The 26,762-nt window shown below is 40.6% G+C and overlaps 1 protein-coding gene and 1 long non-coding RNA gene across 3 annotated transcripts in view; one reads left to right on the plus strand and one right to left on the minus strand.

The window, feature by feature from the left end:
- tafa5a (TAFA chemokine like family member 5a) overlaps positions 1–21,847 on the plus strand; it is a 96,150-nt gene extending 74,303 nt beyond the window's left edge. The window contains exons 3-5 of the mRNA XM_046072723.1: positions 7,579–7,706; positions 15,641–15,848; positions 20,397–21,847. Of these exons, the coding sequence (XP_045928679.1) occupies positions 7,579–7,706; positions 15,641–15,649 (137 nt within the window). The 3' untranslated portion in view covers positions 15,650–15,848; positions 20,397–21,847. The remainder of the gene's footprint in view (positions 1–7,578; positions 7,707–15,640; positions 15,849–20,396) is intronic.
- Positions 1–26,465, minus strand: part of LOC123985252 — a 57,468-nt gene extending 31,003 nt beyond the window's left edge. Inside the window, exons 1-3 of one of the 2 annotated variants that reach the window (XR_006828638.1) lie at positions 26,081–26,465; positions 25,560–25,634; positions 23,924–23,982 (exon numbers count right to left, since the gene is read on the minus strand). This is a non-coding gene — a long non-coding RNA (uncharacterized LOC123985252). Of the gene's footprint in view, positions 1–23,882; positions 23,983–25,559; positions 25,635–26,080 lie in introns of both variants that reach the window. The other variant, XR_006828637.1, reaches the window with a different exon arrangement.
- Between the last annotated feature and the right edge of the window lie 297 nt (positions 26,466–26,762).

A 26,762-nucleotide genomic window follows, 5' to 3' on the forward strand; every position in this document is an offset into this window, starting at 1 on the left:
CCGCCAAACGGGTGGAATAATCTTATGAAAATCAGGCAAAGCAATAGACTGGAAAGGAGCAAGCGTGGGTAAGGAAAAAGAGGTGAAGAAACAAACAAACAGAAGAGTGGGGGATGTGACGAAAAGGGGAGAGTCGAAATAGAGGGTAGACAGGAAAGTGCAGAAAGAGAAAATACTGGTTGTGAGGAAGGGGAGATATGAGGGAAAAACAAGACAAGGGGAAATTAGCCGAGAGGAGATGAGCTGAGAGCAGAGGAAAGAGGATAGAGAGCTGGTGGCTAATTACAAAGCGCTGGGATTTATTTCTTTGCATTGGGTTTTTCTCTTACATTCCACTGAGCCTCCTCCCTAATTCCCGCTAGGCTCCATTCAGGTTTAGAGAACATCTGCCTACCACTGCAGGTCAGATAGTACAGTTATTATCCAGATAGTAGATCCACTGTAAAAGGAGACATGGGATGGGGATTTCCATGATGAAAGCAAATCTTGGATTCTTAATGGCACTCAGTTGGGCTTTTTCAAGCCGTCTTTTGTTTTACTTTGCTGCCTGATATGTCAGCAAAGAGATTCTTCTGTGTGTGTGTGTGTGCATCTGTGGGTGTGTTTTCATATGTACAGTGCAAATGCTGGTTGTACATTAGTGCGCCTCTGTGTGTTGTAGCTTTTTCTGTTACTCAGCTGACATCCTTATGCCCACCAACTTGAATTAAGTAAGGTGCAGAGTAATCTTAAATTAAAAGAACTAAACAGGGAGACATTTCATAGTACACCTTTGCAAAATAAAGAAATTAAGTGGATTTGCTTAAAAAGCTATTCGACTCGCCAGTACTCGAAATGTGGAGGCCTGAGCAGCACGCCGATGCATTAGAGAGGCGAAGGTGAGCAGAAGTGGCAGAGAATTGACAAAGAGCAGAAAGAAAATGCATATAAATGCTCATGTTTGCTAGGTCTGTGTGTGTGTGTGTGTGTGTGTGTGTGTGTGTGTGTGTGTGTGTGTGTGTGTGTGTGTGTGTGTGTGTGTGTGTGTGTGTGTGAGTGTGTGAGAGAGAGAGAGCACTAAACTGCAACCAGCTCATTGTAGTGAATGAGGAGTGATGTTGATTTGCCTGTCAGGTAGCAGTTCCAAGAATCTTTCTTGCCAAGAATCACACAGGCATACAAAGTGTTGTGCGCCACTATACTAACTAATTTGAGTGTGTGACAAAAAACGCAACCTTGTAAGGATGCTGCACATGGTTGAAATGAACAAATATAATATAATATTAATAATAATTTTCATTGATTGCACTTATATATAAATTATTTGCACTCCATATAAATGTGTTAAAATGTCTTGCAGATGTTGCATTTAAAAAAATAAATAAATGGGCAGTCCAACAAATATCCAGCAGCCCTTGACACGCTGCTGATTCTGCTACCTGCCCACGCCATATCTGATCTGTACAGTTTGTAATTATCTTAGCACATCTTCGTATCTTGGCACCCATCTCTAGAAGAGTGCTGCACTGCATTTATTACACCAGATCTGATCTGTCTTTAGGTCTACTTTCTGTCTTTCTTGTCTGCTTTCTTACTATCTTCCTGCCTTCTTTCTCCCTTGTGTGCGCTCTCTCTCTCTCTCTTGCACACGCACACACACACACACAAACACAAGCCCATCTCTCTGCCATCTCAGGCTTGGCATGGCATTAGAAAGAATTTATTAGGCCAAGATGCTGGCTGTTGACATGAGTGTGATCTACCATTTGGTGGGAAGATAAGTGTCCCATGGAGGGTGTAATAATGTTCTCTCCCTCTTATCTCCTGCTGATGAAACCACGGGCGATACCTTCACATACACATAGCGTCATCAAACCTGTGCGTATGTTTATTTCTGTCCATGCCTGCCTGTGCTTACTGGCGTGTTGGCGCCTGTTTGCCTCAATGTGTGGGTGTGCATGTGTTTATGGGGATGTTTTATATTTCATATCACCCTTGACTCTTGTAAGTTTCAACATAAACCACCGCCCTCACACCAGCACAGCAGTGATATGGTCGAAGGGTAGCGGAAAGTGTTGCTGGGAGATGGGTTTAGTTAGTGACGCGAATCCAAATGTGACAGATAAGGGCTGTGTCTGAACGTGTCTTTACAGTTTTTGATTGCTTATATGATACATCACAGTTATTGGACTTGTCACCTGCTAAAAAGTCCACCATTCTTTTCAGTCTGAATGGTTCTTTTAAAATTGGGGATTCAACATACAGGCTGCTGTGTTTTATATGACGCTTTCTGGCTATAAAGTCCAAAGCAATAAAAAACAAACATATCACTGATATAAAAATAAATGTTGAGAATTAAGTAGTTTGGTAGAGATACTGTAATCTTGTGACAAATAGTAGCTTTGCTATCTGTTGAAGCTATTAAGTTGTTTTCACACTGTCGTGTGCCCCAGTGCTTTAGTTTTGGGGTATATTGTACTAAATTTGATCTGAGCTTGAGCCAAGAACCACCATAGCTGAAATTTCAAGTCCCACTATGCAAACAATATGGTTAAATATACAGCTTTTATTGGTCACTAGAGCAGTTTGTTGTTTTAGTTATATTTAGCCACACAATTTAACCATAATTGGGTTCAAATGTGAGTGTTGGGGAAATACTGAGCATACACATGGATAGCAAAGAAGTGGATTGTGCTGCGGAAGAAGTTTGAGAAGTTTCTTTGGATTTTGATACTTTTATTTCACTGTGAAACTGGGTCACTTGGAATCCTTTGTAACTGCTGCGAATCCAAGCTAACTACAGCCGACATCATCCACAAAGGAGCAAGCTACAATGTTTTCGGAGCCACCTTTCAAGTCCACAGGTGGTGAGTGTTTGATAGTTTTAGCTTTAATCGCGGATTACATGAGTTTTTGGCCACTTGTGAGCAGCACAACAAGCTAACAAAACATTGACAAAGTTCACTTCATAACTTCAAGTAAGCAAACAGTTGCCTATTAACACATATAGCATATACGGTGCAACACTAGCATTCATTCTGAGTCGTGTTTCTGGCCACCTGTCACATGTAGTGTTAAGTCCAAAATTAGCTCTCTTTTGACTCAGTTTTGGTCTCCACCAACTCCTGAGGGAAATATGTGGCTCTTCAGCTGCTACATGCTCCACTATGTTCACCACCTTGTCACTCATTTTTATCTGGCTGCCGTTTAGTGCTGGACAGGTAATGTACAGTGTTTATCAGAGTGAAAACAGCTGCCTGGTGTGACACTGATTGATCCATTATTGATATAAAAATATTAATCAGTGAAGCATTCAGTTGTGGTGTTACCATTGTTTAACTTTAAGATGCCAGGAGCACACATCTTTATGAATCATCTCCCAAACCACATGGAAATCTCTTCTGTCAACATGAGATGCATTTACATCTGTGTTATGTGATAATTTAGGTCTCAACAGCAGCTGTGATGGGATCAAAACATAACGTAATGCTTGTTTTACCATGGGCTTGTGGATGTATAAGAAAAACATTTAGTAATAGTTAAAGTAGTTATGGCAACTGTGGATTGTGTTGGAGGTAGAGCCGACAGATGAGTAAAATAAAGAGTTTCGTAGTCATCACCAATAGAACTGTTTTATAATTCTGTCAGTCATAAGTGACATCTCTGGCACACATGATGAGCACCTTACACATAACAGCATTCACTCCCTCATTATGATTACTTACCTGACAGCGCTATACATCTTTATCAGCTAAGGGTCACCCCACTGGATGGTAATTCAGAAACGAAACAAAACCCATAAGCGACCTTGCTGACAACATTCAGATAAATTAGATAAATTCACGATAATGGATTAAAAAAGAAAAGGAAGAAAAGAAATCTTGAGAACACTGACAGACCTCGGGCTATCACATCTGACAAGTTTTTTCCTTTCACCTCAATGAACGGTATGTTTTCAACATGTCCTCTAATTTTCTCTTCTGCTCTCTTGCTTAGCCTTTACATTTACAAAGCCTGCTTTACATCCTCTCTCCTACACACTTACTGCTACTACTGAGGTAGTGCTGTTTGTAGATGCAGATTCAGGACACTTTTTCATCCTTTAGATTTACATAAAATGGAAATTCGTCTTTGGCACTGGCATACTTCCCGCAACAGGATATAGAATGAGGACAAACCACACTAAAGACACAATGCAAATAATAAATAAATACCGGCATGTAATAAAATAAAAATGACTTTAAAAAGGAAAAGACAAGGCTTAGGGTCATTGTGTGCGTGTGTGTTGGGGGGAAGTTCTTAAAAGACACGTGATGAAAATAGTCATAGTAAATGGAATGAAGGGACTGAATGGGCTTGAAGGTAGCATCTGGTATGCTAATCCAGAGGATGGGTGGTCAATATGAATTTCATATATTTAGATATTGTGAACATTGTCTCGAAACATGGGTTTGTTACCAGTTACTACTGCCAGTGACCTGCCCTTCTATGTTGATTGGCTTGTACTGTAGATAGATAATTTTGTCTTGTTGAAACAGCTCCTGGTGATCTTTGGGGTCTAAGAAGACCGATGGTGTCTTGACAGTAGGAGCTTCTTTTTGCGCCACGCTGACAACATCTTCAGCATACACGAGTGTGCAGTGAGGCAGAGATCACTGCTGTTCCAGTGCACATCATTTATGTGTATGGAGAAAAGCAGGGGTGATAGAACGCATGCCTGAAGAACACCTTTACGGACACGCTAGTCAGGGAATGTTTTAAAGAATTAGTTCACGAGAAGCCATCATAAAGAGGAGCGAGACCCAAATCTTGCCAACTATCCAGCCCCCGCCCACCTGGCCAGTAGTTGCATAAAGTGGGCAAGCTTTTCTGATTGTTGGTTTGGAAAAGTCAAAAACATTGTCAGACACCGCTCTCTGACAATAAAATGTCAGAAGGGTGCAAAGGGAGAGGGGTCTACTGAACCCCATAGGGATGCAAACTCGATTGGGGCGTTAAGAAACACCCTAATCCAAAGGACCACATGGGGCTGACAAGTGCTTAGTTTCTCTGGATATCCAGAAATGGATGGCCAACGATAAACTTCATGGGCAAACTGTATAGAGTCCATAGCAACAACTTTTGAAATCTGTCAGAAACTTAGCAGGGGAATGTGGTTATGTATGTGTGGCAGAGAGCTATATCTAACCTGTGTAGCAGGGCTGACCACGGAGAGAAATTCATTGCTGACAACACTTAATAGTTTTCAGATTTTTGAGCTATATGAAATTGCATTGTTCCCCACATGTAACTTTGTCCCTAAGGGTGAAAATAGTCATACATGGTTTCAGCTAGCCTTGAGGTGAACCACAGTAGCACCAAGTAATTCAACTTCAAGCAGTATGTCAGTGGTGTCAATTTCAAGCTCACTGTTTCTGTGCTGACAATGTATTCATAGTACTTTCATTATTTATCCATGCAGTGCTTGAGAGGGTATACATATTTCTTGAATTGATTGATATATAGATATTGTTTATGGTGAACAGATATTAACATTGGGTACAGTGCTCACTGATGATCTACATGCGAGGTTATGACAGGTACTGAAGGTGCCCTTAGAGCAGATTTATAGATATGGAACTGAGCACAGTTCCATTCTCCATCCATAAATGCATCCGAATATGAGCATAAATGTATGTATCACTCTCCCTTTATCTTTCCTATATACTGTAATGGTCAAGAATGTTATCTAGATATGCTTATCCTTTACTTTGTCTTTATCCTTTCCATTCTTTTATCTCAGTTTATCATTTTTTTTCTTATCTGTGATTCTGATTATTCAGGTGGATATGTGTTGCTTAGTTTGTGAATCCTTTTGTAATGCAATATCTCATTTGTGGAGATTGTGACACAGGGCTGTGATCAGACACCTTATCTTTAGATGGGTTTTCTTATTACACCAAAAGCACCTCATTATGGCGCGTACATAATGACCCTTAAATTCACTGTCTTCTTTCCCACAACAGTCATGATGTTCATAAACTCTGTTGAGTTTGTGTCGAGCAAATTAATACTTGTTTACAAAAATAGTGTTTGTTTACAATGAAATCTCCACAGGGTACCTTTAATGTCTCAGAAGTAGCGAGAAGAGAGTTTTTTACACTTTGAGTTTAATTAAAACGTGTGATCCTTTGACATCTTTTTTTCAAATGCTTACTGATGATTCATTCTGCCTCATTGCCTCTCACAGAAACCGGCAACTGTATATATAGTATTATTTTGTATTTTCTTTTACTAGTTGACTGCTGTTGCAATGGAGGATACTGAAATTATTTCTGATATCCAAGTAGGACTATAAGATGGCAAGAATAGTCTAGAGCATTGGTTCCCATTTATTTGTCTGACTTACCCCCATAGCCCTCTCAGATTCACCCGTGAGAGGTATCAATCACTTGAGCAAGGCACTAAACCACTACACAATTTTTCCTAATGGATAAGATACACAAAATAATAAAATTGGAGTTTTAAAAAGTTTCTGCCATGCCGTGACACGTTTTGTTTGATGGTGCAACTTTCTCTCATTATTGTGGCCAGCAATTATGTTTTTATGTAAGGTTTCATAACTGATTTCAGATAACAAAGAAGTTGACTGTTTTACACTTATGCTTACACCAACAACTGAGGTTGGGACTGAGAACAAACGCACAAGGCAATAGTACTGACACAATGCACAAAAACAGAAAGAGGTACAGACAACTCCAACACAAGAAGCATTAAACAATTTGTTGATTTGAAATATTGCATTGCAGCTGTAATATCGCTTTCCTCAAACTGGAAAGAAACACACATTTAATTGTCACCATATTTATCATTGTTATCATTATGGCTCAGTCTATAAGTGAAGCCTACAGTACAAGTGAGTGTATTACGCTCAAGCCTGGGGCTTTTCTGGGAAATGTAAAAAGTCACTAACTGAAGTCTAGAGCTGAAATACAGCAGAGCAAAGTTAATGTTAGTACTCAAAAAAGAACAAATTACAACATGTTATTCTGACAAAGTCTTGTGGAATGCATTAAATGTCGCCGATTTTCAAAACTTGTGGTAGACACGTATGTTCAGTGCTTACAATATATCTCATCCTGTTTTAAATGTAAACGACATATGTGTCATCTGTGCTGTTTTTTTTTTATTTACCTGACTGATCACAGCTCTCTCTATCTTTCTCCACCTGTCTGATTCTCTCCATCTTTCCCCCATCTCTCACTGTCATCCCCTGCTCTCGTATCTCTCAATTGTCTCTTTACTCCATTGCTCTTCATCTACCCGCATATCTTATCACTCCTCCAATCCACCCCGCTACATCTCTCCATCTTTTCCTCCACCTTTTTAAACCCCATTTATATGTATTTCAATATTTTTTCAAATCTCCCCTCTTCCACCATTTTCCATCATGTTAAATCTTTGCCCAGATCTGTCTTACTCCATCTGTCACAACCCACTCCCTCTAATTCAATCGTTACATCTCTGCATCCACCTCTCTCTATCATTTCTCTTCATCTGTTGATTCCTTGTATTTTTTTCTCACCTTTCTCTTTCTCTCTCTCCTTGTGTTCTCTGCAGCTGGTATTGTTCGGAAAAGGCAGTGGTGTGAGATGGTGCCATGTTTGGAGGACGAAGGCTGTGACCTGTTAGTCAATAAATCTGGCTGGACTTGTACACAGCCCGGAGGACGAGTCAAAACCACCACGGTGAGTTCAGGCTCTCTTTTAGCCCCCCCACCTCCAGGTTATACAATCACAATAATGTGCATACTTGCTGCGCCAGTGGCAGTGACGATGACATGGACAAAAGAGCTGAAAGTATAGCATTTGCATAAAAATCAGTTGTGATGTACATCAAAATTAAGGACACATTTAATGTAATTCCTGTAAATTCGGCAATAATGATTAAACATTTTTGCTAGCCAAACATTATTGTTTTGAGGCCATTTTAACAAGCTGTATCAATGCACAGGATAATTAAACACTTCTGAGTAGTACCTCCCTGCCTGCTGCTTCTGGCACAGCCCGTCCCCCCCAGAAAAACTACCAAATTTGTTGTTTTTTCGGCGCGGTATTACAACCCATATTAACCTTTATTGTGGCAGCAACCTCTAGTGGCAGAACAACGGTAGCAACAGAGGAGGCAGGGTGACGAATTATAAATAGCAAGAAAGTTTGTGTAAGGGACTTTCACACAGGAGAACAGTGTTCGAGTTCCTTGTGAAACCAAGTAAATGTTGAGTTATTTTGAGTTTCACAAGCAAGCATTTCACAACGTTAACCACATGTTTAATGTCATGTGACTTGCGTCCGGTCACCTACCTGGAGTGGTATGGGAAATGCTCATACGTGTCGTTTTGGGAGACATGGACAAACAACCTGTTTTGTTGTTTAGGTTGGAGGATTTGTGCAGGAAACAATGCTGATGAGACTGAATCAAATCAGTAAAGTCCGGGCAAAACCATTTTCCATTGAACTAAGGAGAACTATAGAGTCAAAAGATGGTCTGTCACTAAGAGCTCACCCATTTCACATTACACATATTTATTTGAGAATCTTGGGTAATAAAAGAAAACTGAGTGCACCATCCTTGCTACTTGTGGCTTTTTAGCAAAAATGATATAGTCTTGCTTCAATAAACTACACTTTGTAGAAATACCTGAAATTTACACAGCCATTCAAGTGCTTGATTGCTTATTTAAGCACCCTCTCTATTGCCATATTGCTCCACTTTGGGCGAGCTTGCATACTGTCAGCCACAAGTACACCGATAACAGCGGAAAACCAGTTAAGCATTCACTTCACAATGTTTCTGAAAATGTTTCTCTCCCTCTCCCTCCTCGTTTCCAGCTCATCTCCACAAACTGTATGCGGTTTGTTTACTTCCTTGTCGCCAGCAATTAGCTTGAATTAGGGACGCTCTTAATGTTAATGATGGCAGCAGATGGGGCGCCACTGCTTCTATTTGCTAAGATGCCGCCCATTCATTCGCCCTCCCGTCCTTCATACCCTATCTCCAGCTCTCCAAACCTCCTCCTCTCCACTTCACCCCAAACTCCAACATACACACACGCACACACACACACACCATCCTACCGCCCCTCACTGCTTTCACCCCACTGCTTGCTTTACAAGAGACGTAAACACTCTCCAGCCTGTATGCGCTGTCTTTACTGTAGAAATTAAAGAGGTCTCAACATGTTACACAACTCGCACACACACACACAACACAGCTGCCCTATCTGTGAATGTCAATGGGTGAACACTGAGGACCGGTGGGGCATCATTAATGCATCTGTCATGATTTAGTCATCAGCTGACTAACTTGTTTATGCATTCCTGCTGAAAGAAAAACACACATATATAGCTGCTCGTACTGTGTTGTGAGTCCTGGGTGTCTCATGGCGCCCGGATACCAACCTGACTATATCTGGTTGTGTAGACTGTGGTGACAGCTGTTAAATGTTCCACCTACAATGTAATTTGTTATCTGGGCAGACAGATAGCCCACACACAGACACACTCACAGGTAACATGTAGCTGGATCCATGTATTATATTTGACAGACATAAGAGCTAGTGTGTGTGTTCCAGGGGGTTGAGCATGTAAACGTGGTGGTCACGGTATGTTCAAAGACTAATAGATCCGATGCGTTCTTACGTGTATGTTAACATGCTCTTACTGACGGCTCTTTGTGTGTGTTGCTAACTGTTTGCATATTCATAGTTTCTAAGCTGATATTCACATACTGAATATGTGTCCCTGCTTTCCTGTACGCTTTGCCCTACTTGTACATTTCATATCCCGCTTAGGATGTCAATGTACCTCTCATCAGCTTACACTGACAATATGCGGGACATGACAGGTATTTCTTGCTTGCTTCATTGGCTACTTTAAGCTTGGTGACAGCTAGTCAAATGGCCGGACAGCTATGTGCACTCATCTGTGCTAGTCCTTGTGTGTGTGTGTGTGTGTGTGTGTGTGTGTGTGTGTTTAAGCAGCTTTCACTGTCAAGAATTTTAATAACTGGCAACAAGCAGACTCGGTTCATTGTTTAAAATTATTCTAAAATTATTCATTAATGTGATAGATGAACTCGCCTAATGTGACCGCTGCCTTTAATCTTGGGCAGTTCGGGAAGATTTTAGGGCTTCACAACCATGCATGTAACCTAAAATTACCTAAAAGGCATTAAAGGTTAAGGCCGATTCTCCAAAGCAGAAATTACATAAACCTCTTGTTATCTGCAGACCCAAGGGAGAATCACGGGCAAAAACAAAACAAACAATTTACTCCTCAGTCTCCCTCTGGTTAGCTTTGAACAAATGGCCTCTTCCCTGAGGCTTTTCAAGGTTAAGCCCAAACCGCGGCCGCCCCAATATTGCCTAAGGGTGACTGTTGGCTATGCACAGTCCAGTGAGCATGTCCGACCTGTCTGTCAGGTGTTTGTGCGAAAACATCAATGCAGACAAACAGACATGTCCCTCGGGCATTTGACTAAACCAAGTCAATCTGACTCAGCCCCATAGCCCCATAAAGGGCTATTTTGGACAAATGTCAGGAGGCGGGTTGCGTGTATTGGTCAAATGTTTGAGAGTTTGTGTTTTCTCTGTCAAACACAAGGAGATTGTAGTTCAGGATGACACCGCTGACCTCTTCTATACTTTGAGTCAGCAACACGGCTCAGTATGAGTTTCAAGGCAGATTAGAATTATGCTGTGCATTTTCTCTCAACTTACAGAATGCCACTCATCTCAGCAGCCACCATTTGATGTGCCTCTGTTTAAAAATAACTCCTTCGCTCACTTGTTCTCTCTCTGCATGACTCCATCTCAGTCTTTTTCTCTTTTCACAATCTTTTCTTTTACTTTCTCTCCTTCTCTCTGTCCTCCTCGCCATGCATTTATCTTAGTCTGACCCTGCTTTGAAGAGTACATGTTGTTCCTGTCAATAAAAACACAACATGGATTTTTCTACGGCCGGCTCCAGGAGATACATATGAAGATTGATATGTACTTTGCTTATTGTTGACAGTTACATTTTGAGCGAGGTTACTTTTATTAGCAGCGCACAAAAACGGCAGCTGAAAAGGACACATATCAAATAGAGGTGCACTTGTGGAGCTATAGCACATCATTTATTTCAGTATCAAGAGTCTCACTAGTACAGTGACAAGTTTGTCCTCTAAAAGATTGACCTAACAGAAAATGGAATTCCTCAGATGAACCATATCAAGCTCTAAGACTATAAATGAGCTCCTTGGGTTTCCTTAACTGTAGTAATAAAACAATAAAATACACATGGACACTCATCTGCATGTCCATCAGTAACCACTTTATTTTATTTCTGTTGTATCAGAGTACATAAAACTGGATGTCTGGCAAAATGCATGCCTTATGGCAGTGGTTCTCAAACTGGGGGCTGAGCCCCCCTGGGGGGACGTAAACCCACTTCAGGGGGGTTGTGGATGTTGATTGCACCTGAAGTTGCATGAATTTGATTCATGTGGTAACATTTTGCTAACCTGACAGAAAAAAATATAAGAAAAATATTAAAAGCACTTTTGCTGGGATGGAGGGCATGAACTGTTTTTAGCTTCTGGGGGGGGACGTCTGAGAACCAGTGCCTTATGGGGATCCATATGAACATAAAAATAACTAATCACTTTCAGAAATACTGCCCAGAAATATCAAAACCAATGTAACCTGAGTTTTGACAATTAACTAAAAGCCTGCCCCTAAATTGCAAGTGTCTAATCATATCGTAGAAACTGTAACTAGGCCTGGGAGGCCTGTCATGCCTTGGATTTCTCCAAATGTTGAAGCACTTCTTAAACCTTTCCAAAACCAAAACAACCCATTCTCACTCCCAAGTCATCATACAGTCATCACTTGGGCACTTTTTTAAAGCAATGGGTAGTTTAGTTAACAACAACAAATGTGCAATGTCCGGTTAGACTTTCAAAATAAAACATGTGGTTAACTTTGTGAAATGGTCGCAGTTTGATTATGTTTTGGCATCAAAACTACTTACTTAGTTTTAGGGAAAGATCATTGTTTAGGTTAAAATAAGTGGGTTATATAGTTTAAGTTACTAGGTATGTATCTCAGGTGCAGCTACATACGTTACATTATGTTAAGTTCAAAAATCAGCAGATAAAGACACCCTTTTACAGAGCAACCACGGGTTAATGCCCCACTCCCAATATACTTTACTCCTCCATGTTGCTAAATGATTTGAATTTACATTTTTTTCACACAGCTACCTCAGTGAGATGCTGCTTTTGCTGACTTTCCAAAGAGCTCTCTTTTGGCAAAGTGATATGTAGTCTCAGCACTCATCTCCTATACCTCCTTTGCTCAGTGAAAGGCTTACTGCTGTCTCCCTCCAGAGAGGAGGATGCTCTGCGTCGTGCCCTCCACTATTTTAGACTGGCAGATGAAACGGCGCAAGGAGCTTTCTCTCTCCGTATGTACCGACGCGGGGAGCTCGTCGAGAAAAAGGGAGAGTGAGTGTGCCATTAAAGGAGAAAAGGGAAATCACCTCGGGTTATCCGATGGTTTTTGTGACAGACAAAATTCAAAAAAGAGACACAATAGCAGTTTGAGCGAAAGAGAGTTAAAGAAATTTGAGCCAGTCACATGTATAGCATCGTGAAACATTATTTAAATCATTTTTAGTTGGTGCACATCAAGCATTGGCTCTTGTTGTTAAGCCTTTAAGTGCTTGTTCAGCTAGTGGAAAGGACATTCTTTTCAAAAGTTGGGTTTTTTTTGTCTCACTAAATTATAATTGCATGAAATACAACTTTTGGAAAAAACTGTCAAGAGAATATTTTTTTACGGCTGCCATGCTGCTTTCATAACATCCAATAGATTTCATAAGCCTTAGCCAATGGTTTGTTGAAATGATTTATATAGAGCAACTTACTAAAGAAGAGCATTTGTTATCCTGAAATTCCGCCAAATGCATCTACTTGTCTTGTTGAGTACTGTACTTGGTGCAACGCAACATCATTTTCAGACATTTCAGGAAACAGTGACTCAAAATGTAGAAAACACTCCTGAAACAACTGAAATGACAGAAAAAAATTTAATGTCCAACTATGTCTTAATCATACGTTCCATTAGTTCTGTGCTGAATGATTGGGGTATTTAGGCAGGGAACAGAGTGCGAAGAGCAGAAGTGGCACCTACTGAGAGAAAGACTGTGATTACTGTAATCAAGACTTTTTCAGAGAGGAAAGGAGAGAAGAGAAAAAGAGGGGTAGAGAAAGGAGGAAATACAGAAAAAGATGAGGAAATAGCAAGAGGATTAGAGAGTAGAGGAGGAACAATCCATACGGGGACCTCTGCAAGTGAGGAACAAGGAAACATGTTTGTGCACAAGCATAATGTTGCATAGTGTACTATTCTGTATGCGGGAGAGGGTAAGGGGCTCTACATACAGACATACTGTATGCATGTTGGAGATGAAGGCTGTTTTCATCCTCACACAATCAGCTTTTTTCAGTTTACACATGACAATCCCCAGGCCAGTTTGTGTCTCACTGTAAGCTTCTAGAGTATTTACGCATTTATACATCTGCCAGTGACAGCATGTGTTCAGCAGAGTATGAAAAAGCTCTTTCGATTGGGGTTTGTAAGCAAGTGCTAAGACGCCCCAGCCATCACATCCTTTCTGTTTCTTCCTCTCTGTGGATCCATCTCAGGCTGGACCTGATGGGATCCCCCAAAGCTCCACCATCACCACGTCCCCCCTGTGGTTCTGGGTCGGTACCGGCCTTGATAATTGATCCCTCTGGGCCCTCCAGGCACATCCAACAGTGGGTTGAACAGAATCACCACTAAGAAGACAGCTGCTTGGCCACCCCAGACAGGCCGAGAGAAAGGGAGAAAGAAAAAAGAGACCCTGTTGCTGTAACCATTAGCTCTGTCTGCCAGCTTCCTTATAGAGGGAGCCAAGTCAGCATATTGTCTCACCTTAGAAAATACCAAGTCCTCCATTTTGGGAAGCTTGAAAAGATATTGGGACCTATAGCAAAAAAGATACTTTTAGCTAGAACAAGAAAGTGTGTCTTTATAGGTTTTTAACAACAAGAGTTTGTGGGATCGATCTGCTAAGTGAGCAGTGTTGCTTAAACCCAAACCTCTGCTAGCCGATGAAAGCACCCCTTCCTGTATTTCACCCCAAGTGTCAACACCGCCTAGTTACAAAATTTCAGACATGTATCTCCAAAATTCAGGAGCTATTAAAAACAACACTATTTGCAGCTTTGTGACAATGCCATAGACTGTATATAAGAAGTGGATGTAGTCATCTTGACGTCACCCGTTGGTTTGTGGACTTTTCTTTTGAAGCCTCGAGTTTGGCCGATAGGGCGCCGCCAAGTTGAGTATTTGCAACCAGCGGCACCAGACGTGAACATATTTGGTCGAGACGGTGGAGCTAATGGCCGTGTGCGGAGATAGCATGCTTGCTTAGCTAGGTGCATCTGTAACTCACGTTAACTGTCATTTTAACAGGGCTGACAATTTTGTCTAGCAGTCTTAAAACTAAATGTACTCACCAGAGAAAGTGAACAGCCAACTCCTAATAAGATTTTTAACAGTGCAGGTTAAATTTACACAGTGCCGTGGGTATGAGTCACTCTCGCCTGATTGACATTTGCTAATTTATACAATAGTAGCACAAAGTACAACTAAAGCAAGGATTATGCTTTCTACGTCCATGAGTATGCGAGGGTCCGCGTTGCGTCCCTCATCAGAGGGGGTACGTGTAGAGTCTGTGTGGACGTCCGCATGCCTCCCATTTTCTATGACCTATGCTACCAGCGCACCAACCTATCTAACGTGCTTGTGTGGAATGAATCGCAAAGTTGACTCCAGAAAGTATCATAAACAGAAGTAATCCGCGTCCTTGGGGTCCGCAGCTGTCCGTGTGCACGTCCGCTCCAGAGTATATGCAAGCCTTAGGCCATAACCCATTTTGCAGATAAATTTAAAATTTTACTAGAATTCAGGGGATCACTAAAGTCAGCATGCTTTGTCCTTTGGGGACTATGAATGTACCAAATGTCATGACAATCCATCCGATGGTTGTTGATATCTTTTTGTCTGGTCTAGTTGGTGTGGCTAAAAAGATGGAAGGGGAATGATGCTTAAATGAGGCATACTTATAAAGGGTTATTATGCTAAACAATTATTGCTAAACAGTTATTATGCTTAACAATAACTAGTATAAGAAAATGACAAATGGCTTTAAATTTATTGCCATTTGCCATTTTATTTCATTTTAATTCTCACCAAGTCAATGATCATTTAAAGCATCAATGGAACAACACAAGGCCTCTTTGTATTTTGATTCAATGTGGATTCCTGTTACGCAGAATCAGACGCTGTTTTACTCCCACACTTTTATAGTTCATATGGACAGAACAGCTGATGGGTGTACACAAAGCCAAGTAGGCACTGTTTCAAGACTCTTTAGTGAAATGAAATTTATAATGGTGGTGGTGGTGATGGCTGTGTGAGTGTGTCTAAAATCTGGAAAACCAAAACGTAAAAAATAAAACACTGCCTCCTCATTATGAGCTTGATAACCATACCACCTCCCCGTCTCCTCTCCCTCTCTCCCCTCAGGCTCTATGACGCGACAAGAGTCCCCCTCAACACTCTTGCACTATGGAGAGCATTGATGACCCCTTGACAGACAGCCAAAAACCATCTACCAACACCACCCTACCACCACCACCAACATCACAACAACTCCACCCAAACCCTGGTCCCGCAAAGGCAGGAAGCAACACAAGCAGCTACAGGCCACCAAGGGCCTCATGGAGGCAGCAAGGTACAACAGAAAGCCCCTGAATTTGAATCTCTTTTCATTTGTGACTGACATTCTGAAAAGGGAGCTCAGGCATATATTTATTTTGTTATTCATAGACAATAGTCTATCTTATAATAAAGTTTTTTAATTTAGAAAATAAGGAAAGTGATCATCTTATTCGTGGCAAGTCAGTGGGCACTGCACATACACAATTTATCCAAGCTCTATTTTGTGTGGGGGTTGATAAAGTGAGTAATTTAATTTCATCCTTGTAGTATTTCTTTTTTCAGAATCTGATGAAAATCATTACAACCAATATTCTAGTATTTATTAGACCACGGACACATCATCCTCCGGCTTTAGCAGAACATGCAAACAACAGGAAGCACGGACACACATAAATCCAGACGCAATTCAAACAACCGTCTGCTTGTTTGATATGTTTAGTTGGTGTACTCATTTTTCCATAAGCTCACCAGTTCCCTCGTGAGTGTTTAACCACAGAAAATCCATGTGTGCAGTAATACCAGTAAAACCTGGTCGGTTTATTTTCATCTTGTTTTTGCTGTGCTTTATTGGCATGCCTTGTATATTGTCTTTAAAGTGGCGTCTGTGCTCTCAAATAAAACAAGGCGCCAGGCATACTCTGATATTAATGCATGTGACTGGGAAATGGAGAGTAGGCATGTAGTAAATTTAACATACATTGGAGTAAAAGGGATGAGGCCAAAGTCATAAAAATGCCCAGTCTCATAGAGTTTCTGAAAACCAGGCTCCTTTGTTGGTCAACATTGTCAGCATTTATGGTCCATGATATGTTTCGCTTTCGAGAATAAAAATCTTGCTTGCTTTTCAGTCCAGACAGCAAGTCTTCAGTAGATTTGAAACTATAAATAGACACAGGGTAGAATGCATGCCGTGAACTCACATCCTCTCACAAAGCATCATTTAGAAGATTATTGTCTATTAATAGAGAAGGCTATCTATGATTGGATTGAAACATTTGAACCCATAATATACTGCATAAAGGAAGACAATACCATATCGCCTGCAATCATATGGTCTCATCCAGTGGCATACAATATAGTAGCTTATATTTTATTAACTATCATCTTTACAATGTGTTTTGAGGGATATGTTGTTTGTACAGATCAGTGTCATTTTGTTCTTCCTTTCTGAAGCCACTGTGGTAGGAGTGCGCTGTTAAATCTGTTCTAATGTTCCCTCTTGAGCATTAAAGTTCTGATCATATTGTAGAATGGAGATAGTGAACTGTGTTTGCTTTGATGTTCTGAAGAAATGCAGTATGAAAGGGCTGATAATGACACAACACCCCAGATAGCTTTGAACTCTCTCTTAATGTGGAATGGGGGCTAGTGTCTAGAGGCCCGCGCATACATGTTCATGTGTTTTGATCTCGGCATCTGCTTCAGGCATTATCCAACTTCACAGCATGTAATGAGCGATTTCCCTTGCCTTATTAACCTGTGGATCATTCCTAACCTACAAGTTCACTTATGAATATTCATCTAGCAGGCTATTGTGCAGCTTACACGCTCCGATCCAACAGAAAGCGTACTCGACTGCACAAGACTTAACAGCGAGGGCAGGGACAAGTATGGGAAACAAGTATAGGGAGTTGAGATGCAAAAAGCAGGAGTACTATGGAATGAGAGATGAGTAGAGAATGCTTTATTCCATTAGCTGATGTTTCGGCACCACCTTGCCTTCTGGCAGAGCTTCCAGTGAATGTACAAAATCATTCAATCATATGTCAACTGCATACTCCCGAGATTTTGCATTATTCACATCTATCAGAGCCTCGATAAGAGTTTGAAGCAAAGTAGATCAATTTTCTTTCAAGCATGCCCATTCACATGTTCACTGTGGGTCACTGCGCTGTGACATTTTGAAGGGAGTCAGCAAGAGTTCACACCGAGTGGAAATGTCAAGCTGTAGCCACATGCTCAGGTGCATTTTACTTTAAACCCTGTAACTCCCAGCTGGAGAGGGACTACTTATGTATTGTGTATAATTTACTTTAGCTCTAGCAGATGCACTTTAACTTGCACGTGCAAAATCCATATAAAGGACAGCATAAATGCATGAACATTCTCATTTCTACATCAAAGCATTTCAGCTCTGAGACAGGAAACTCCATGCGGTGTCCCTGAAATCAGATGTTTTCCCCATCCTCTATTCAGTGCTGCTGGGTGCATATCATGTATTGAGTGGACTGCCTGCTTGCTCCGTAACAAGAGACGGCTGCACAAATTACACATTAACACAGATGGGTTCTGTCCGCGACTTTCCCTTCTGTTACTGTGACACCTGCGGCAGTTATCAGTCTCACTTGAATTCACCTAATTCTCTTTCTGGTCTTGTTTGAAGAGCCAGACCCCACTGTACTCAGAGTTTGTCTGTGTGTTCAATAGCCAGACAGGCTCTGCATCACATTTACCTTCAACTCTGCATTCCTGCAGCACCAGAATGTAAAATATTCTACTGCTGTTATAATATATAAAATAGAGTAATATGGTCATTTCCTGATAAACCCGAGGTAATAATCACCTAGGGCCTGTGAATTTTATTCATAGGGCAAATTCATCTCATATTCATCTGACATTCGTTCCTCTTTTTAATAGAAGGCTTGCATTTCCTTGAGATGAGATTTGTGTGTGAGATTTATGGGGAACCATTTTCCACAGTGTGGGTGTGAGAAAAAAGGAGAGGACCGTGGAGAGAATATAAGAAAATTACCATGGTAGACACTATGGTAGCTTACATAAAATAAGACCGTCTCTATGTCTGCTGTCTATTTAAATTCATTTGCATTCCATTCCTCTCAGATTTCTACAAGAAGGTTTCCATGCAGTGATTCTATTCTCCTTCCATTTTATCTGTGATTCCTTGACTCCTTGACTCCTTAATCTCAGTGTGCCCGCTAGGAGGCATTCCCACAGGAAACTGTTCACTGGGCAGCGGTCGCAGTCAAGCAGTTAGCAGAGTCATGCCCTCGCTTTAAGCTGTTATACCGGTGGGTTATTTCACGCCCAACAATTCCATAACATTATCTCTGTAAAACCCCTGAGCTCATTGAGATGTTTATTATTCCCAGAGCATCAGATTTTGCCATCTGTAATACATGCTAGTACTCCATTCAACACCTGCCCCTTTCATGGCAATTTGCACTCTGAGTTCATTATTATGAATTAATCTTCAGTGGTAATGCAGCCGTCTTGTACTGTAAGGCATCGGCGCCTCTATCAAGTTGGCGGTGTGACTGGCGGGGCCCAGATGGTGAGGAGGCTTCTAGATTTGTCTTTCTGTGGCAGATTAATTGTTTCTTAGTCTCTGCACAGCGAGACTTGCTTTGTCATTGGGTTACACCCACTGAAGAATTCTAAATATTTGACTGAGAAAACACTTGATTTGACAAAGAGTAAGTTGTTGAGTTTGTATTTTTCATCTGAGGATGCAATCAGAGTGCTGTAATTAACACCTCCATTTGGGAAGGAGCAATGTTTAGCTATACACAATGCAAAGATTCTCCCCTAAAAACATTCTTTAAAAGAATAGTTAAACATTTTGGCAAAGATGCTTATTTGCTTTCTTTTGAAAGTAAAGTGAAGTATGAAGTCATAATATTACGATATGTGTCTATTAAAAATGAAGCTATAGCCAGTGGCTGCTTAGCTTAGGATACAGGCTGGAAACAGTTAGAGGCTGCACTCTGATTTTTGTAAGGATTAAACAAAGGAAATAGAACCTGTTACGCAGTAAGCTTGAGAGATGTTGGTATATTCTGTTACCTTCAGACAGAGCCCATTTTTTTATACTGAGCTAAGCTAACCATCTGCTGGCTGTAACCTCTTGTATTTAGCTTAAAGACATGGGAGCGTTATCAATTTTGTCATATAACTGGCAAGAGAGAGGTAGAGTGAGAGAGGCCATGCTTTCTTGTGCGATATTAAGATAGAAACCACTCTTATGTCTGTAAGCTAAATATAATGCTACAGCCAGCAGGCGGTCAGATTAGCTTATTATAAAGACTGTAAATGGGGGAAACAGCTGGCCAGACTCTGTCTACCATTTACAAAATCTATCTAACAGCACGTCTAAAGCTCACTGAACTAAACTGTGTAGTGTAAAAATGACAATCCGGCATTTTAAGGGGTTTTGTGCAGCGAGTTATCATGTATAACACAAAATGCGCCTACTAGCACCTTTAAAGCTTACTATCTCCAGTCTTTATACTGAGCTAAGCTAACCATCTGCTGGCTCTAGCTTCATACTTTCATTCATTCAGACTTAGGTAAATGTAAATTTCTGAATTGTTAAACAAAAGATCTTATGTACTGCTGCATGTAAGAACGTGATCATATGTTTATGTATATCATGTATTTCAAATCACAATGCGCTCAATGTAAGCTACAGGCAGGAGGCCTGCAAAGAAAATGTGGGAAAAAATTTATATGCATTTTGGGTAAATACACCTTCAGAAGTGATTCTCAGTGATTCTTTCAGAAATAATCATCTCATGTTTGCTCTGTTCTTGTTGATTCACAGGTCTCATAACACAGCCAGAGACGGGCAAACCAGGCAGTGACTGTTTGAGGGAGCGAGCTCCCCCCTGGACACTGGACAAACTACTCGCTGTAAAACACCTTCTATTTCCTGTGACTGGCTCCTCCTGGTATGTGACTGCTCCCTCCTGCTATCCATCGTCGGGTCAAAATGTTGCGTCCACCTCCTCGCCTGCTCTGTGAACTTAGCAGCGCCTGCTCATGCCACGGAGGATCGAACACCTTAAAACCCCATCAATGGTTTTTGCCTCATTGGAAGTTTGAAACTGCTAATTGCTTTGAATGAGGAATTTCCCATATCACACCCTAGCCTCTGGAGCAGGAGTTCCAGAGCAAAGAAGGGATCATTACAGACCAGACCCTGTTGCTTCTTGGACCCCCCTCTCGAGGCCGTAAAAACCGAACTGAGCGTGCTCCGCTGTGAATAGGCCTTCTGCTGGAGTAAACCTCCCATATTTTTATAGACCAAAGAGCAAAACAACAAATACGATCATTATGACAGAGTGGACCATCTGGCAAAGACACACAGAGACTTTGTGAACTTGCTATTTGTGTCGCCACCAACCAGCGACTGCCCCCACAGAGACACGGTGCCCAAGTGGGCCCATGCAAAACGAACCTTGCGTCTGGTGGCATATGTACCGTACACAATCAAAGGAGTACTTTTAAAACTTTCCAGACATTTTTTTTCTCAGACTAAGCCCACCACTGTATTTTGAAACTGGAGCTATAGGTACTACATACGTATAACTGTGTATCAAAAAAAATAAATCTGATTTGCATTTTTCAGTAGCTACGGTTGGGACAGCTTGCAGGATTTTGTGGTGTTGGTCACGGATTGCAAATCATATCAAAGAGATGATGATTATCTACAGAGAGTATAAACGCTGTTGAGTCTGAAAAGAAGGAGTAAAGAAATGTCATTAAATGTATTTTGAAAGGCCCTAAAAAGTTATATATTTAACAGTTTTATATGTTGTACCTTTGTAGAGAAGCTTATTGGACTTAAAATGTGGTCACAATGGCAGTTTAGTAGGATGTGAACAAACGCTGTTGTTCTCATTACTGCTGGCTCGTAGTCCCAGGTTTTCTGTTCACACCTCAGTAGCCGCTTTCTTTTCATGGTCATCTACAAGTCACTGTCTATCAGAACCATTAATGAAAAAAAAAGGAAAGTGACACAATTTATTGAGGACTGATCTGCAGCCAACTGAACATTGTAAATCTATGGTAGTCAGTGGAAGCCATTGAAATCTGCTAATTTGCTATGATATTGTATTGTACACGGTGTGGAATACTGACTCATTTCCTCTCTTTGGGTTTTGATCTCTTAATTTATTTTTGTGCTTGTGTTTGTTCGCACAAATCTTGCCTCTCTCCGATGGCGATGAACAAAACAGAGAGAGAGAGAGAGAGAGAAAGAGAAAGCGGAGGAAGCGTCACAGAAGTATTAGAGTCATTTACATACATTTTTTATCATGAAATATTTTAAGAATAAATTAAATACATGAAAAGAAATGTCCCCTGCAAATTTAGATGGTCTTGGTGTTCAAGGTCATCATAGTAAAAATTACAGTGATCTTATTCTGGTCTTACTTTTCATAAGTGTATGTGTTCTGTCACAAAGAAAGTGACTAAAAATGAAAGTTTTCCTTTTCTTTCCCAGGTGATCAGGTGGGTTTATGACCAGAACGTCTCTGGCTTGGAGTCCTAAGATGTGTGGGGAAAGCTATCAAGGCCCCCAATCAGCTAGTACTGACATGCACTTAATCAAGGTCCTATTCCTTAACTGCACCAGCAACTAACTATTTAATTATTTATTATTATTATTATTGCATTTCTTTGTTTTTCTGGACACTACCTGCAAAAAGCTTTTTTTCCCCCAAACTCCCCCACTTAGTTTTTTTTAAATCATGACGCTACACCAACCTGTTTAGATGTCCATTTGCAGCAAAAGTGCACTTTTGTCTTCATTAAAATCACTGTTTTTATAGACAAGGGCAATGTCCAAACATTAAAACACAGAAAACATTATATTACATAATAATATTCAGATTTGTAATAGCTTGTTAGTAAAAGCACATTTACTTTTAATGGACATCTGAACCAATGAGTAGAGTGTTTTTTTTAAAAATGTGCATTTTAAGGGAATTCATATACATAATTCTGTTCTGTAATCCTTCTGAAACTAAATAACGCCAAAAACATAAACAGGTCACATGCCAGGAGTGCTTTTTCCTTCCTGGAAGAAAGCAACCTAGTTCTGGTTTTAACATAGTTCAACAGAGTGCGCCTACTTTTTCAACAAGGTATCGCAAACTCATAATGTGCTCTACCAAACAATAGAAAAGAACATTAGAGGGTTAAATGACTCATTCTGCTGTGGGTCACGGGGGACTGGAGCCAATCCCAGCACACATGAAGAGAGTCCAGGACAAAAAGAGAATACATACACACTTGCTTTACATGTCTGCATCAGCAGTGGTTTCTGACCCAGCACAATCAAAATAAGGCAAAGAAAGAAAGATCCCCCTCTTTTGACTGCTAGGAGACATTGGACACATCGGTGAGAGATGTTATTTCTGGCTTTTCAAGCTGTTATTTAACACACAGATTTCATCAGTTATAATAAGTGATTGAAAGTATGAAACTACGTGACTGGCACGGAATGAGAGGGGTTCCACACAATTGCAGGTCATAATAGTGAAAGAAAATGAAGGCATTAATCCATATAATCATGCATTTATGCTTTACACTGAACAGTTTGGTACAATGATGACTGCTTAACACAAAATCTGCCGTTGTGTTGTTTTTCCAATAGAGTTTTCAAGGGCTATTGAGTTGACTTCAGTGGATGACACTTGCACAATGACTGTATTGCTACACTATCTACACTATAGGCTCCATAGCTGAGTAGAGCAATTTAGTGGCAATGTGATACAATTTAAATATTTACATTTTTTTTTTACATGTTTAAATCCACTTCCTCTTGCTGTACTGTACCATGTACTGTATCTCCTACATGTCAACTTTACATTAGCTAAGAACAGCCCTATTTTCAGCTCAGTGACAACGCATATTTTAAATAGTAAGTAAACTAAAATTGAATCTGAAATATTCAATATCAACAAATAGATTAGAGTTATATAGTTTTTCATGGACAGCAAATTATAATAATGCTTTTTGAGTCCTGAGATCCTCCCAAACAAAAAGTAAGCAGTAACAAGGAAAGGAGGTACATTTACATTTTTAAAAAAGTACAGCAAAGTAGTGCAATACTATACTGCAGTCCCTCCCACTCAAAATTGTGTATTGCTTATTGTGCAGAATGATGTATGTGCAGAGTTTATAAGCAGAAGTATGTTGTTTTTTTACATGCATCTGCTGAAGAGGTAAAGTTTCTTTGTGTTCACGTTTTGTGACATCACAACTAGATTAGAAACCAGTAGTGGACAAAAATGCAACTTACACAAGTGTTGTATGGAAACTTGATGCCTCCAATGCACTTACACTGAGAACGGACTTTTCAGGGAAGTACAGGATATGTCTTGTGTCCAGTAGTTGAGCTTCTGAAATGAAAAATGTTTGCATATTCATATAGTCTGGATTTTTTTAATGACGGAGGAGGAGGGTATTTGATTTGATCCTTTAAACCTCATGTACACAAGGATATAGTTATATAGTGGACATTCAGTTAAAATGTACACAATAAAAACATAGATTAACATTAGATTTACACTTTAAAGGTGAGAAAGTTTCTTACTCCTCCCCATCACCTTTTAAACATGTGCCATCCATCTCAGTGGACATGGGAGCTAAATGGGGTTAACTATGTACTGTACAGCTTGCAGGCTGAGATTGTAACGAGTACAACAGATGCACAGTGTAGCCTATGAAATTGCCTGTTGTCAGGCTACTTTGAAGTTGCCTGTTTCCTCTCTCTGACCTGGCAGCCATCACAAACACTGAGGACCAAGCTACTTTGTGCCAATATCTCTATCATGAAACAGTGATGGAGTGAATATACACATCAGTGATTCTTCAGAAGTAAGTATACACACTGCGCACAGAAAAAGTGACTATAGGCACTTGCAGGTATTTGTATATCCTACATTAAACCAATGGGAATATGTATGAACCTCCTCAAACAAGAATCAGAAAACCATCTGAATCCCTTCTGACTTTGTGCAGGAAACAAAGTCTTTTGATTCCAAGATAAACACAGAGAAGCAAAGGTCTGAACCCCAGCTTCCCTCGCTCAATCTATTTTGAACCATTATGCTCACCCACACTTGACTTTTACTCCAAGAGCTAACACAGCGATCTGGCTGGATCATCCTGTGCACCACCCTCTCTCTGTGTACAGAGGAATATCTGGAGCCAGAAATGAGACCTTAAAGTAACTGAGGGGCTTTTTTCTCCCCCTTCCTCTCTCCGTAAGAGACTGATTGTCTCGCGGGGGACAGGGGGGAAGAGTGTTTAATTACAGATTGAATTCCAATAATCTGCTCCATATCCTTGAGGTTTTTCTGACAATGTTAGTAGTCATGCCTGTACACGTTTTAATTTGATTAGGACAGGACAATGTGGGGTTTCCTGGAGCCACGACTTATGCAGGTGCAGTCAAAAAGGAGCCCTGCGGAGTATAACAACACAATTGAGGAGTCAGATTGGGGCAACTATTATGGAATGAGCAGATTGGTGCCTTAGGTGGGTTTTTCCCCCTTTTTTTTAGCTTCAAAGCCTCACGTATCTCCCTATTTCTCTTTTCTAGGGAAAGATGCGAGAGCACGCCTGTGTGTTTGCCTTCCTGCATGTTTCTTTTTATTTGGCGGTTGATGTGTCTGTCACTGAGCAACGCGAGACGAGACGAGGGAAACAGTACGCAGACTGCTTGCAGCTCTACATCCTGCAGTAAACCCTAAGGGTAAAATATTCTCCCTGCGTTTGCAGCCCAGATAAATCTCTGAAATACCAATACTGCATCACACTGCACAAAACATTAATATTTGCTTTGATGGATAACATTTACCTGCTAATTCAAATTTCATACTGTGAGTCTTTGTTTACAATATAAATTTAATTAAGTGCAGCCATCACAGCACAAGGTGGATCGATACACAATATGGCCAGCACAGCTGCTTACCTCACAAGGATGCCTTCCCCTGCCAATATTTTCAACCTATAAAATGGTCCGGGTTTTCTCAGTGCAGCCAATAATCTGTCAAGGTTAGGGCAACCAGAGACAAAGCATTACCTCAGTGGGTGACAAGCTGGCTACATAAGAACAAATGACTAAACCAGAGTCATGTGGTTTTAAGACAGGGTTTATTGCTCATTTCTTTTCCTTTAATGGCAGGTAGTGGAGGTTTCACTAACTACTATATATATATATATATAACTATGAGCAATGTGAAAAGGGTCACTCATAGTTAGGTATGGGTATCTACTGATACCTTTATTGGATCGCCAGAAATAGCCTAGTAGGGAGTAGAATCCAAACCTCTCCACTCAAATCAGTGCTTCATTCCATACGTTTTGTAGCCAGATCCAACAAAAACTGACTATTTGTATGGTTTTGCTTGCAGCCAAAAACTCAACAACACACGGAAAGAAAGAGAAGAGCACGCCATTTTTTTCTCTTATGTGATTTTAACTTCCGCTCACCTTTAGCTGCGGTCTCAGGCATGTCAGTCACTGTTGCAAGTTTATCACCACAAGCTTGGCTTTCCGTTGGCTTCATCTCCTGGTATCATTTAACACTTCTCTGCACATGTTTATTTGCTATTCACATCACTAGAAACTGATCGATTGCTGCGTTACATCAATTAAACACTTTTGTGGCGCAGCAGCGATCAGCTGATTTTACTCAAGGAGCCTCCGGCTGCGGTTGCAGCTGCTTCAGGTGTAGTTGGTTTGATCGGCCGGATTCTTTTTTCCGTTCTGATAAACCAACTGTAGCTACCTGCCCAGCACCAAACAGCAGACAGCTAGCTGGTGAACATAGTGAAACATTTACCAGAGCCAGATATTTACCTCAGGAGTTAGTAAAGACAAAGACTGAGAATGGGTTGTGAATGTTGGACTGGCCAGAAACGCTACTCCTAATCAATGCTAATTTCATGCCTACTCAGTGGATGTGCAACTGTAAGTTAACCAAAACGCATTTTTTAAATAGTAAGTAAACTAAAATTTAATCTGAAATTTTCAATACCAACAAATAGATGAGTTATATAGTTTTTCATGGACAGCAAATTATAATAATGCTTTTTGAGTCCTGAGTTCCTATCAAAGTGATAGATACAAAAAGTAAGCAGTAACGAGGAAAGGTGGTACATTACACAAATTA

This window comes from Micropterus dolomieu, linkage group LG16 (assembly GCF_021292245.1).
Source record: "Micropterus dolomieu isolate WLL.071019.BEF.003 ecotype Adirondacks linkage group LG16, ASM2129224v1, whole genome shotgun sequence".
NCBI lineage: Eukaryota > Metazoa > Chordata > Actinopteri > Centrarchiformes > Centrarchidae > Micropterus > Micropterus dolomieu.